Source organism: Vigna umbellata, chromosome 3 (assembly GCF_029865625.1).
Source record: "Vigna umbellata cultivar VRB3 chromosome 3, Vumbellata_1.0, whole genome shotgun sequence".
NCBI lineage: Eukaryota > Viridiplantae > Streptophyta > Magnoliopsida > Fabales > Fabaceae > Vigna > Vigna umbellata.
Window position 1 is genome coordinate 22,640,495 of NC_142167.1, and position 13,411 is coordinate 22,653,905.

Sequence of the window (13,411 nt, forward strand, 5' to 3'; positions counted from 1 at the left end):
ACCAATGTGCAATTTATGCAAGAAAATAATAAATTAACTTAAAAAAAAAAAACTAAATTGGCGAACATGACTTATTTAGGTAAAACCTAAAATTAAAATATAATGAGCTCCAGAGTTTTGGAACACTCGAGCCCAACTACAAATTTAATTACAAGGAACAACGGGTGTTAGCTCAGTTTCATTAAGCTACATGATAAATTGTTGAACATTGGTTTAGTAGTGTAGGCTCTAGTTGGAATATGTCTTTCTAACCTTTTTTTTTTTCATTTGGTACAATTTGTAGTATATAAACACGAATTGACACGTAATATGTCGTTAATAATTTGACCAGTATGAAAAAAAATTAAATGAAACCTGAAATTACACTTGAAAGAACCAAAATGAATATTTTTCAAAATTGAAAATCATTTAGAACAAAATATACCAAGATCAAAAATATATTTAAACCTTAAACATATTCGTCTAAATATTTCATACCAAAAATATAATTTTCAATAAATTTAGAAAATGCTCAACTGAACATTAAAAAAAAGACATTTATGTGTGAAGTGAAGCAAAATTTATTAAAATTATCCTAAAAATATAATTAATTAAATTTGAAATAATTTAAAATATTAGTTTTTATTATTGAATTTTGTTATTAATACCTCATCCAATAGTTTCATCCATTTTTCGAAATATTTTTTAAGAATAAGATAGTTTTAGTTTTCAAAACGAACAATATTTCTTAAATGCTTTACTCAAAGTGTAATTTAATTTTATTATCTCACATTTATTTACATTTTAAAAACTTATATATATATATATATATATATATATATATATATATAATTTTTTGGTTTAATAGCCAATTTAGTCCTCACTTTGGTTGAAAAATCTCAATTTAGTCCCTCGTTATAAAAGTGTTTTGAATTAGTCCTAACTTTTAAAATAGTGGGTCAGATTGGTCCTTTCTGTTAAATATAAGTTAACAAAATTAATGGATGATGATGTGACACAACTTAAAGCTAACGAGGGACCAATCTAACACATCAGCTTTAAGCTGTGTCACATCATCATCCATTAATTTCGTTAACTTATATTTAACGAAAGGGACCAATCTGACCCACTATTTTAAAAGTTAGGACTAATATAAAACACTTTTATAACGAGGGACTAAATTGAGATTTTTCAACCAAAGTGGGGACTAAATTGGCTATTAAACCTAATTTTTTTTAATTTTATTTTTACGTTTTGGAATTTTTATGCATATACTTTCCACTATTTTTTTTTTTGATAATTTTAAATGCAAGTCACTGTTCTTCATCGACATGTAGCCAAACCAAGTAAGCTGGAACGATTTCCACTGTTTGTCTAGAATCTGGATAAGCCGCGCACTGACCAATTTCACCAACCGAACCCATTCTAGAATCCGACGCCGGTGTAAGTTTATTTGCTTTGCCAAAATGTCACTTTCTGTCGGCCATTTTATCACTCTGCACATATTCTGCTCGATAAAATGCTCCTATCTCTCTGCCACCCTGAATTATTTGCTCCTGGTTTTTAAATGATTTTTCTCACTTTACAAACTGTTCCCTTCAAGTGAAAAATCTCATTCCATGTAATTGGTCGCGTACATCGGCAGCTAACAACGCATGTTGTTGTGTATCAGTTTGACAGTTTTGTTTCTTTTGATGGATAGGTCATGGTTTGCCAAGAGGGGTGAAATGAAGAAGTTTGCAGGATGTTCCCTGGTCGTTTCATTTGCTCCCACAGGTTCCAATATCCTTAAAAACAATGGCAGATTCCCACTACTTATATCTCGTAGGAATAAGTTCAGCTATAGGTTATTTTCTACTCGTGTTCTGAAAGCACAATTACATGATAAGCCTGGGGTGGTTTCCAGATACTATCTTCCTCCTTGGTTTAGGTGTGTTCCTGGTAATGGTATCTCTGCACTTTTTTTTTTTTTTTGGTTTTGGTGTTATCTGCCTGTATGTTGATTATAACAGTCATTTGATATTGTTTTTTGTTGGTTGAATTTTAGTGTTGCTCCAATGATGGAATGGACGGACAATCACTATAGGACTCTAGCACGCCTCATATCAAAACATGCTTGGCTGTACACGGAGATGGTTGCAGCTGAAACAATTGTTCATCAAAAGGACAATCTGGTAGATATATAATTCTGCATGTTAAAAGAAAACAAAAAATGAAATAAAATGGGTAGTATGAAATCAAAAGAGTTTTGCTTGTGTGAATAACTAAGATCATGATTGCAGTTTTGAAGTGTTTTATGTGATAAAATATCTCATATAGTAAATTGTATTGATTGGTTATCATTCAAAACCAATAGTTTATCTCATCTCACTGTGCAAACGCCAGTGCACAAGAGCTCAAAGTAACGCCGCATATTTCTACACCGTGGTTTCTGGATAATTTGGTATTGAAAAACCTATTATTCTTTTTATTTGTCTATTTTTCTCAGGACAGATTCTTGGCATATTCTCCAGACCAACACCCCATTGTGCTTCAAATTGGAGGGAGCAATATAGAAAATTTGGCTAAAGCAACTGAGCTTGCTAATGCTTATTGTTATGACGAGATCAACTTAAAGTTTGTACATTCAATCTTCTTAAACCTTAAAGTTTCGCTTTTCTACTACTGATCTTTGACGTACATTTCTTTTTCCAAAATTTATACCAGCTGTGGATGCCCTAGTCCAAAAGTTGCTGGGCATGGGTGTTTTGGTGTGAGTCTTATGCTTAACCCCAAGGTTAGAAAGCCATTCTTGGTGCTTAATTAAATATTAATATATGTAAACAGATAAATATATGTGTTATTTGTCAATGCAAATTGATATGGAAATCTAATGTATACAAGGAAAGTTTGTTGCTGAGGCCATGTCAGCAATTGCTGCCACCACGAATGTACCTGTCAGTGTCAAATGTCGAATTGGTGTGGATGATCATGATTCTTATAGTGAGCTTTGTAAGCTTCTTCTGTCTGCGATCTCTTTCTATTTTAAGTTTAAAGATTGCAAAGTATGGATTCGATGAATAGGTTTTCTGTTCTTTTTATAAAATTTGTAGGTACGGTATTACAGTTGCCATGTATATGTTAGTATCAGAAACATTTTATAAACTGATATCAAACAGTATGTCTTGCATTTAGTATGCAGTGAAAAGGGTTTCCGTGGGACAGGGTTATGAATTTGGTTTGTAACCAACTGTTACTGGAAAGGAAACTATTGGTTGTGAAATATGCAGAATCAATCACAAACATATTTGTGATGGAGTTTTTTTTTTTTTTTTTTGGGGGGGGGGGGGGGGGGGTGGGTGGGGTTGGGCAACCTTTTTATTTTGGCCACTAATTGTTGGGCTTGGAGTTGTAGGTGTTTTACTTGTTTATTAAGATATCAGTTTTTTGCATTTGTGAAGATCAGTGATAATACATAATTATGAAGTTGTGTTTCCATTTATTCCAGAATCAAATTATTACCATTTTGGTTTATTCCACCTTCGGTCTGGATCTTAATAACGGAAAAGAAATAGAAATTTGTACTTTTTATACCCTTTGTTTCTTTGGATTGGTGCTTTGGGTTTCGTTGTTCTAAAGTATAGTGGATCTCTATATACATCATACGTTGCCATTGATGTTGTTTAGATCTTTGGTTACACACACAATACTTGTTCCATGGTTTTTAGGGTTACTCATAGAACTTTATGTTGTCTGTTAGGTGATTTCATATACCAGGTTTCTTCTTTATCACCCACTAAGCATTTTATAATTCACTCAAGGAAGGCACTGCTCAATGGTATTAGCCCTGCTGAGAATAGAAGCATTCCTCCTCTAAAGTATGTGCTAGTAATAATTGATTTTGTAGTTACATGATATGTAGAATTCCATGTGATAGTCTCTCATCTGTTTAAAATGTAGATATGAATACTTCTATGGCCTCCTACGTGACTTTCCTGACCTAACATTTACAATCAATGGCGGCATTACTAGTGTTGAAGAGGTGAACTATTGTCATTATAATTATTTAATATTCATGAGATTTAGGAGTTTTCCAGGCATAAAGGATTCCATAATCATTTATATCTACACATTGCCTAACTCTGGACACTTCTACTTTTACCTGTTTTCGCGGTACATTAATTATAGGTCCTTGCGGCTCGAGAAGCTGGGGCTCATGGTGTTATGGTCGGACGTGCAGCGTACACCAAGTAAGTTTCAAATAAGATAATTTCCCTTTTGCCTGTGTGATGTATCAGGATTCTGCTTTTCTGAAAATATATCCGAAAAACTTCAGTGTTTTGGGGGGACATAGAGTTTCTATTTATTACAATGTTTTTTTTTTGTTTGTATTAATTAACATGCGGTGGCTTGAGTAACCATTGTTGATAATCTTAACAGTCCTTGGCATATTTTGGGGCACGTAGACTCTGCAATTTATGGTACACCAAGTCCTGATCTTACACGTCGTCAGGTTCATTTACAGAATGTTTGGCTTTCCATGATTTTTTCTCTACCAATTCTGGGTTAACTGTCTCATTACTCAGAGTTTACAATTTTTTGTTTTAATTATTTATGTCTCACTTAATTAAGGTCCTTGAAAAATATCTAACCTATGGGGAATCGGTCATGGGAAAATACGGACGTAGGCCAACTATGCGAGATATTGTGAAGGTTGGAACAACAATAACTGTGGCACTTTATTTTCTGTCTTTTTCTTCTTCCATTCGCTGTAAATTCATATGTAGCATTTTATGTAGTATTGAATAGCTGATATATAAGGCGGTATTCTTTATATGTAGATGTAGCTTTAAGTTGTTACGTGGTAGACACATTTTCACTACGTATTGACTTTGTAATATATATACACCGCACAGAATTTTTTGGTTCCTTGTAGTCTACTTCATTAACACTATGTATTTTTTTCCTATTTTATGTTAGAAAATTGGAGGTTTTTTGTCCCACCTCCTCCTTTTTATTTTCATGAGGCAAACTATACTTCTATTAATGATATTCAATTTGCTGATATTATGCGGCAATTCTGTTATGTTGCTGCAGCCTTTACTCAATCTTTTCCATTCAGAACCTGGGAATGGACTTTGGAAGCGCAAAGCTGATGCTGCTTTCAAAAATTGCACGGTAAGATTTTGTATTGTGAAACCTATTAATTGATTGCTTAGAAGAGTATGCCGTTTATATTGTATAATAGGACTTTAAATGAAGCTATCAACAGAGTAAAGGATGTACAAACCTTTTTATCAAGCAAAGTTTATATACATGGTCTTCGATGTTTACTGTTCTTTTCTATGATTTCTACCTCACGGATGGTAAGGGGCATAATATATGGTCTGGTATACATGTCACCATCCATCTATCTAGCATTTGATGGTTTACTGGAGCGGTCTTCATTTCTACTGAAATTTAAAAATAATGCTTATGAAAATTAAAGATTCGTTGAGGATCCTTTTTTGATAATCAGTTTGGTTTATCTTAAAATAAGTGTTTTTGAAATAAGTAATTTTTAAAAGCAAAATCACTCTGTTTTTTTTTTAAAGCAGAAAACTCCTTATTCTTAAAATATGCAGATTAGACAAACACACATTTTGTTTTTGAAATAAAATAATCATTTGTTTAAGAAGCAGATTGGCTTTGCTTATTAAAATAAGAAGACTTTTCCTATTTAAAATAAACAGAGTAAACAAATACGTAAAAACACTGAAATTTATTTTATTAGGTAAGCACTCTTTTTAAAAATCAAGTACAAATAATCTCACCTAGATACATTATTAGCTTATAGATTGTACATATACAAAATTATGGAAATGGATTGGGAGATGAGTGGTTATTCCAGAATCAATGATTAAATGTATAGAGTGAAGTTGACTCCAAAGAAGTGTGTATATTGCGATCATGTATTTTATAATTCTGTTGTGGAAATTAGAGGCTTACATGTACGAGATATAAGATGCCTTGTTCTTTCATTTCTTTGTTTGGGTTAGTCAGGTCAAGATCTTGCGTTACATAATTTGTACACTGTAAACTATCTATTTACAACTTCATTTATTATATCAACTGATTGAAATGCTAACTGCATTCTTTAACCATGTAGACTGTCGAATCATTTTTTGAAGAAACCCTTGTCGCAATTCCCGACTCAGTATTGGATTCGCCTGTTGCCAAACTACCACCTGGCCGTAGAGATCTTTTTGCCAACATAGACAATTTATTGCCTCCGCCATACAAAACAAGAGAAGAAGAGGCAGTAGTCATTTGCGCTTAAGTTCATGTGTATTCTGCAAACCCAAGTTGAGCTCATTGCCTTTATTTATTTATTTTAAATCGAGTAATAGGTCTCATGTAACAGTATTATCAATAAAACATGAATGCATAGTTATATTTTTTAAGCAATTGACTTTGAATTGTAATCCATTCCATTGAGTACTCTTGATAAAAAAAATAGTGGATTGAAATTCTGTGCGGGGTTTGCTTTCGCTCTTGTTTGTGCCGCAGAATCTCGTAGTGGGTGTTAAGATTGTGAAGTAAACTATTAGCACAAAAAACCCTGCTATGTGTTGGGTCATGGGTGGCTCACATAACCCTGCATAAGATAAGCCTGGCCCACACCTGAAAAATAGAAATTCAATGAGAGATTTTTTTTCTTTGGTAGCCATTCATAAAACATATAGTACATCCAATGGCCACTGGTTCAGGATAATCCCATATTCCACGTGGCAATAGTTTATTGGAGACTTTGTAAATGAGATAAGATAATGGGGTTTCCAACCAGTTCCTCATCCAATATATTCTTTTATCAAACATAACTACTTCTACTTGCAACATAGAAGGACTAGTTTTGGGGGTTAGTTCAAGACTGAGATCACATAGCAGAGATGGCATCAATCACCATGGCAGCATCACTCATTGGCAGCTCAGTCACCAGCAACCGGTCTCCGGTGGCATCCCAGAGGAGGTTGGTGGTGGCAAATGCTTCCAAAGCAGTTGAAGGAGAAAAGACAAGGGTCAGTTACGAGAATGACAAGGAAGGCAACAATGGCAGGAGGAACATGATGTTTGCTGCAGCAGCAGCAGCTGTTTGCTCTGTTGCTGGAATGGCCATGGCTGATGAGCCCAAACGTGGCACCCCTGAAGCTAAGAAAATCTATTACCCTGTTTGTGTGACCATGCCAACTGCTAAGATTTGTCACAAATGAGGGCCTTAGGCTGTAATGTAATGTTTTCCATTTCATATGATGATCCTTTGACTCTCTGTACTATTTGTTCATGAAACAATCTACTTTGCCTTTTCTCTTGTGTACACTTTCTGATTTTTTCCCTTTGCTAAGATCGTTTTTAAGTTGATATGTTGAACGATCTCTAACTCAATTTTCTTTAGAGTGGAAGAAAAATATTAGATTTGCACTACAGTGATGAAAGGAAACAACCTTGAATAGGTTTAACTTGAAGCCATTCATCAAAAACTATTCAGATGCATTAACTTCAACCAACTGAAGAAGATTAGCATCATATTACTCTCAGCCTACACAATATAATGTCATAGTAAATTAAGTCAGATGTTTCAGCCTTCTGTGTTTGAAGTAAACTCGAATTTTAGTTCATTAAAATTCAACAATTGATTTGGTAAATTTAGTTTATTAACTACATTAGCACTCTAAACGTAATAAAAAATAAATAAGTTGATTATTTATTGTGGACCTTCGATATACAATTCTGATATAGTATATTTCATATTTAAAGTGATATTATCAAAATTCAAACTTTTGACCAACCGATGAAGGATCACAAGTTTAGAATCAGTAAATTTTTCTTTAATAATTTATTTTCGTAAAAATATCACTTGTTCTTTAATTAATGAGAAACATAAATAAATATTTATAACAAACAAAACATTTTCTCTCTCTTTAAAATTAAATATTTATTTAATTATTTAACTTTTAATGATTTTTTTTTCAAAATATTAAATAAATTTAATAAAATTTGATTAAAATGGTAAAATTTACGTATTTATAAAATTAGAGATTAAATTAGATGAAAGTTTTAAAAAATGATTAATTTTAATTTTTATTAAAAATTAAAAATTAAAAATTAAAAACATAATTAATTCATTTTCATATATATATATATATATATATATATATATATATATATATATATATATATATATATATATATTATATTTTCTTTACTTATTTTGATTGGCAAAAGTTGTAGCGAAAAACGCTGATACAAGGTTGGATTGAAAGGTTGAACAAAATTTGTTTTTCTAAATTGTGTAATCAATGTGCGAAGCTAGTTTTTCAATAGAAAAATACTTAAAAGTTTTTAAAATAATTATGCAAATTATGAAAGACATTGTTAAACATATATAAAAGAAAAAAAATGAATTTAGTCCATTTAATTTGTATTCCTAATTTTGGTTTTTCATTTTCTTTTATAGTTTTTAAACATGTTTATAGTTTAAAAAAATTGGAATTAGTTTTTTTTAAATTTTGTTTAATTTAATTATTTAATCAAATTTATTAACATTTTAAAAAGTAAATTAATATTAATAAAAAAATATGTTAAATAAAATAAACAATTTAAATATTATTTTGGCCCGTATTTAAAACAAAATTTATTTAAAAAATTAAATTTACACATTTATAAAATTTAAAAGCTGAATTAAGTAAAAATTTTGAAAAGATAATAATTTTAATTTTCACTTTTAAATTAAAGGAAATAAATATATTTAACGTGTTTAAAAAGACAAATTTGCTTCAATCACTAATTTCACGTCAGTTTATTCTTATTTTAGCTAATACAAATTATTTTAATAATTTCTTAAATGCGTAAATTAGGTCATATAACAATAATAACAAGCCATTATTATTACACTTTATCTTCATGAAAAAGTAACAAAATGAAGAACATTTGAAGTAGTAGATATAAAGCGTGAGATGCACCAGGTTGCTTGATTTCTCCGCCAGCAACCCTTGCAACCGTTGATTCATCTTCATCATCTTCTTCTTCTTCATTTTCTCCTTCTTCTTCTTCTTCTTCTTCTTCTTCTTCTGTGTATTATTATGGAGGTAGATTTGAATTCGCAGTGCAACTGGACCATTCCTTCCTCAGCCTCTATCAGCGACACCATCACTTTCCAATCCTCGTACTGTCTCCTCAGCGACGATCAACGAACTGATCCCACTCCTCTTCTTCTTCATTCTCCTTCGCCAGATTCTCCTCCCTGCGAGATCAAGAGTAACCTCGTTTTCCCTTCACTGTACTTCAATTTCACTAACGCTTTTCATTAATTCACTATTTTGTGAACAGTTACTTTTCCGGAGAAGCACGAGCTCAGACAAATCTACGTTCGGAGCACTGCTCGCGTCTACGAGATTTACTTTGCGCCCAACGCTCGCACTAACAATGACTATCTCTGCACTGTCCGATGCGGTCTTGCTGTTAGAGACGATCACGTTCTTCGTTCCCCCGCTGTCCAAAATATAGGTGGTGACGATAATGTTAAAACTGAAGATGATTGGGTTGAGGTCAAAGTTCCCGATTCTCCCAACATCGCTTCGGAAACAAAACCCTACCTCAATTCCATTAAAACATATCAGTCTCAGGTATTCCTATAAGTGATTTCCCGATTTTGTTGGCTTTCGTTTAGATTCGTAAATAAATAGTAAGAACAACTGGATTGATGTGCTCTGTTAAGGTAGATGTGGAATAAACTGTTGTAGCTTTAATTTGGTGAAAGGTTGGGCTTAAATTACACTGCTCCTCCGTTCAGGAGAGAGTGACGATGCATGCATAGTTTTTGTAATTTGAACTGGTTGCATACAAAGTTTTTTGCTCTGTACATCGTTGGCACGAGTTTGATTTGACAAGACTTTTAAACTCCATGACATGAGATGATAGTAGTGTTTGTGAAACATTACTCTGGTTTTGTGTGGACTTCGGATGAAGTTTTTTCGTGGACACTTATTAGAGGAAAAAAAAGGAATAATGAATTGTGTTTTTCTCATAAACTAAGATCAGCTTATTTAAGCATTTGGAGAAGATAAATCAGAGTGCTTTTGTAGAAGTTAAAGACTAAGTTGATTTTGGATTGTCGGAGAACTTAATTCATCTAACCTTCTTATTCTCTTTTTTTATGCCATTGTATTTTGCCAAAATTACCTCTTAAATCCTATAGTTTATAGTGGGTTATTTAAAATTAGCTATTGGTTATTTTTATAGAGTCAGGATAAATTCTTTGTTAGTCTTGTTCCCGAAGGTTCATTTTATCTGAATGGGGAGAAACTAACGCACTCCATCTCTTAGGAGGACAGGGGGAGCGTGTTTATAAAAATTAAGGGGTAGGAAAGAGTACACAAGCATAATTCAGGCGAGGAAGTGTAGTTTTCTCTGTAATAAACAATACATTATTCTCGTAACTTAGAATCTGAATGTGCCATATTAGATGGAGGTACCTTACCGATCTGATTTCAGTGTCCTCTTTTCCTGTCTCCAGGATCTTTATGAGGCTACCGCAGAGATTGATGATGCAAATCCTTGCATATCTGTTACTATTCGGCTGCTCTCGCTTCAGAATAAAGGATGTGTTTATGTTGATGAGATTTATGTGTTTGCTGATCCTGTTGATTCAGCCGATTCAGAAAGCCAAGAAAAGCCTTATGAAAACTCATCCGGAAGTTCCCTCATGGCTATGTTTATCCCCACTTTAATGCAATTATCTAAGACAACAGGGCTCAACAATTTAAATGCTCTCAGAAAGGAAAAGTCCCTTGTTCAGGGGGATGATTTGGAAGCAACTCTCCCTAGTGATTCTATAATTAAAACCCAGGTGATAGGAAACACTAGCATAACTGATCCCCAAGAAGTGACGTTGAAGGAGGTAGAAGGAGGTTGGGTGGGTCCATCCCAGCCAGATGTCATCCCACAAAATGCTAAAATCGAGAGTAACCCTGTTGCAGTACCCTCACAAGCTGCCAAAATGGACAGCACTTACACAGTTGTACCCTCAAAAATTGCTGAAATGCAGAACAACCATAGTTCTGTTCCCTTTGAATTTGCTAAAATGGAGTGCAACCGTAGTTCTGTCCCTTCACAAGTTGGTATTCCTGAGAGCAAAGGTGGTTTTTCTTTGGGTTACAGTGTTGAAAGGCTCCTGGAACAGCTTGTATCACGCATGGACAGGATAGAAGAAATCTGTTTGGGCTTTCAAGAGAAAATGGTAGTGCCCATGAGCAGCATGGAGGTGAGACTTCAAAGAGTTGAGCAGCAAGTGGACACATTGACTAAGAATTTGCAGAACTCGGCATTGCCATCACATTGTAAGATTTTCTCTCCTGATGCTTCTTGTATTGTATCAGATGCCAACACCAGTGATTGTCCTGATTTTCTGGTGACTAGGCAAAGTGAACCAGATGAGAATCATTTACACGCAGAGATACCACATGTCCCTCCTTCTCCTAATAGGTCTGATTCAGGAAATATTTCTCCATTGCTCCCAGGTCTTGTAGTTACGGCACCCGAGTTTCCTGATAGCGAGGATGAAGAAGATAATGCATCAGGGCAAGAAACAAGTTCTTTGAAAGATAAAGGAAAGCACACAATTGATGATGCCTTATCTTCTGCATTGGCTAATTTTTTGTCTTCTGTGTCGATGGACTCTCCAAAGTATACGAAAAGTCTAACTGTTAAAGCCCCTGAGTTTTTAAATGAAGATGATGATGATGACCATGGGAGCAGTAGTGAGATAGCGAAAAATGACTCGGTTTGTCTTGCAGAAAGTGAGGAATTTAGTCACATCCAAGTGTTGGCTTCATCTAATACTTTGGAAAATGGTGAGAAGATAAACCCAGATTCTAATTATAAACAATCTGAAAAGACTGCCCAGGAAGCTGTAGAAGATGGACAACTTTACATTGCTAGAGGAGATCAAGAAGAGGTGCATGTGAAAACTAATAGTTTAACTGAACTCAATCCTGAAACAGGTTTTATTGACAACTCTGAAGAAGATGATAATGGAAAAATCAATGGTCATAAAAGTGATGATTCGCTCGACAATCAGATTCCATATTGTTATAGCATCACCGAGGAAGGACGGACTGCAGGAACTGAAGATACTGTTGCAAGAGAGGTACCTAGAAAGGCCTCCCACGAGAATATCTTAGAGAACGTTCTTGGATTTTCAGTAGGTTCCTCTGTTGTAGATTTTGAAAACCCAATCTTGGACGTGAAATTTATTTCTCAGAGAAGTCCTGCCACTGATCGTTTCCTTGAAGAGCTTCTTCAAGTTGATACACAAGAAACCACCAGTTCAGTAGATCCCTCTGTCAAGGAAAGCAATGTTGATCTTTCCGTTGAGGAACAACTGAAAAGAAATGATGTCTCAATTGAGGAGCAGTCAAATTTGATTTCCAATGGATGAGGAACCGGCGAATCTAGTTAGCGACAGTCATTTTGCTGTGGACTTAGACTTGTGTACTTCGATACCTGTGAACATCGACGAAGATAATCTGCCTCTGCCTGAGGATCATAAACGAAAACGTGATCAAGTAACTTGGTCTAGTAGCATATGAATTGGTTTCTAGTCCTTGCTTCAGTTCTTGAATAGATTTTTAGGCACTGTATATAAATTTCCGTGAATATCATCTTCTTCCTTCTTTATGTTTTCTACAATAGTTTTTTTTTTTCTTGCCTTGTGGCGTGGCTGCATGCATTACAAATTAACAACTGTAAGTAGTAAATCACTTTTAGTTGTAGTTGCTTAATAAATGTGATAAATACTTATTATTCATCTTTATTTTTAATCTTATATTTGTATTAATTCATGTATTGTGTGTTTTGATGTAAATTTTTTTGTTTCTTTCAAATTATATATAATTTGTTATTATTAGATTATTATGTAGGAAAATGGGCATTTAAAGAAGATTGGAGGATTGCCTCTCAAGACTTTTTAGAAGTTATTTCTCACTCAGCAAGAGTCTAAGTTCACTCAACAAGAAGATAATTTGTGAAAGTGATTAATATGTCGTGAATGAAATGAAAAAGGTAGTTTTTGTGTGTGGAAAGACAGAAACTGAGATTTTGGTAGGAGGCAATTCTAGGGCATCAAGACTTCAATTTTCCTCCATTCACGCCATCAATTTCAGCCAACTTATATGTTCTAGTTGCGTAGGAGCAATTAAACTCTCATTTCATTATGTAATGAATTCATACTTAATGTAGTTTTTCTAATATAATCTTTTTTTGTTAATATATTTTATCTAGATATTATTCATGTGTATGTTGGAATATCATGTAATTTGAAAGTATATAATCATTATGAAAAGTGAATTAGAATTTAGACAAAGATAAGACATCCAAGAGATTTGGTTTTAGGAATGGACTTAAATATCTTTATCAT

At 33.5% G+C, this 13,411-nt stretch overlaps 3 protein-coding genes across 4 annotated transcripts; all 3 read left to right on the plus strand.

The window, feature by feature from the left end:
* Positions 1-1,265: 1,265 nt before the first annotated feature.
* LOC124828043 (uncharacterized) lies at positions 1,266-6,470 on the plus strand. Of its 2 annotated transcripts, XM_047301255.2 has the most exons (13): positions 1,266-1,422; positions 1,682-1,909; positions 2,027-2,153; positions 2,468-2,595; positions 2,686-2,755; positions 2,868-2,970; positions 3,719-3,836; positions 3,919-4,000; positions 4,147-4,208; positions 4,399-4,471; positions 4,591-4,671; positions 5,056-5,136; positions 6,107-6,470. In XM_047301255.2, the coding sequence occupies exons 2-13, from the start codon at positions 1,707-1,709 to the stop codon at positions 6,275-6,277; spliced, it is 1,299 nt and encodes a 432-aa protein (XP_047157211.1). In that variant the 5' UTR covers positions 1,266-1,422; positions 1,682-1,706; the 3' UTR covers positions 6,278-6,470. The 2 variants fall into 2 exon arrangements, with proteins under 2 accessions (XP_047157211.1, XP_047157212.1); XM_047301256.2 differs by lacking the exon at positions 1,266-1,422 and having other exon boundaries at positions 1,779-1,920.
* A 342-nt stretch (positions 6,471-6,812) lies between these two features.
* On the plus strand, positions 6,813-7,314 carry LOC124828044 (Photosystem II 5 kD protein). Its single transcript, XM_047301258.2, has one exon. It carries the CDS (start codon positions 6,888-6,890, stop codon positions 7,206-7,208), a length of 321 nt encoding a protein of 106 aa, XP_047157214.1. The 5' UTR covers positions 6,813-6,887; the 3' UTR covers positions 7,209-7,314.
* A 1,588-nt stretch (positions 7,315-8,902) lies between these two features.
* Positions 8,903-12,836, plus strand: LOC124828045 (40S ribosomal protein S27). Its single transcript, XM_047301259.2, is given in 4 exon segments — positions 8,903-9,252; positions 9,325-9,620; positions 10,511-12,423; positions 12,425-12,836. Coding segments are annotated over 4 exon segments (2,544 nt in total). The 5' UTR covers positions 8,903-9,077; the 3' UTR covers positions 12,585-12,836.
* Positions 12,837-13,411: the final 575 nt, after the last annotated feature.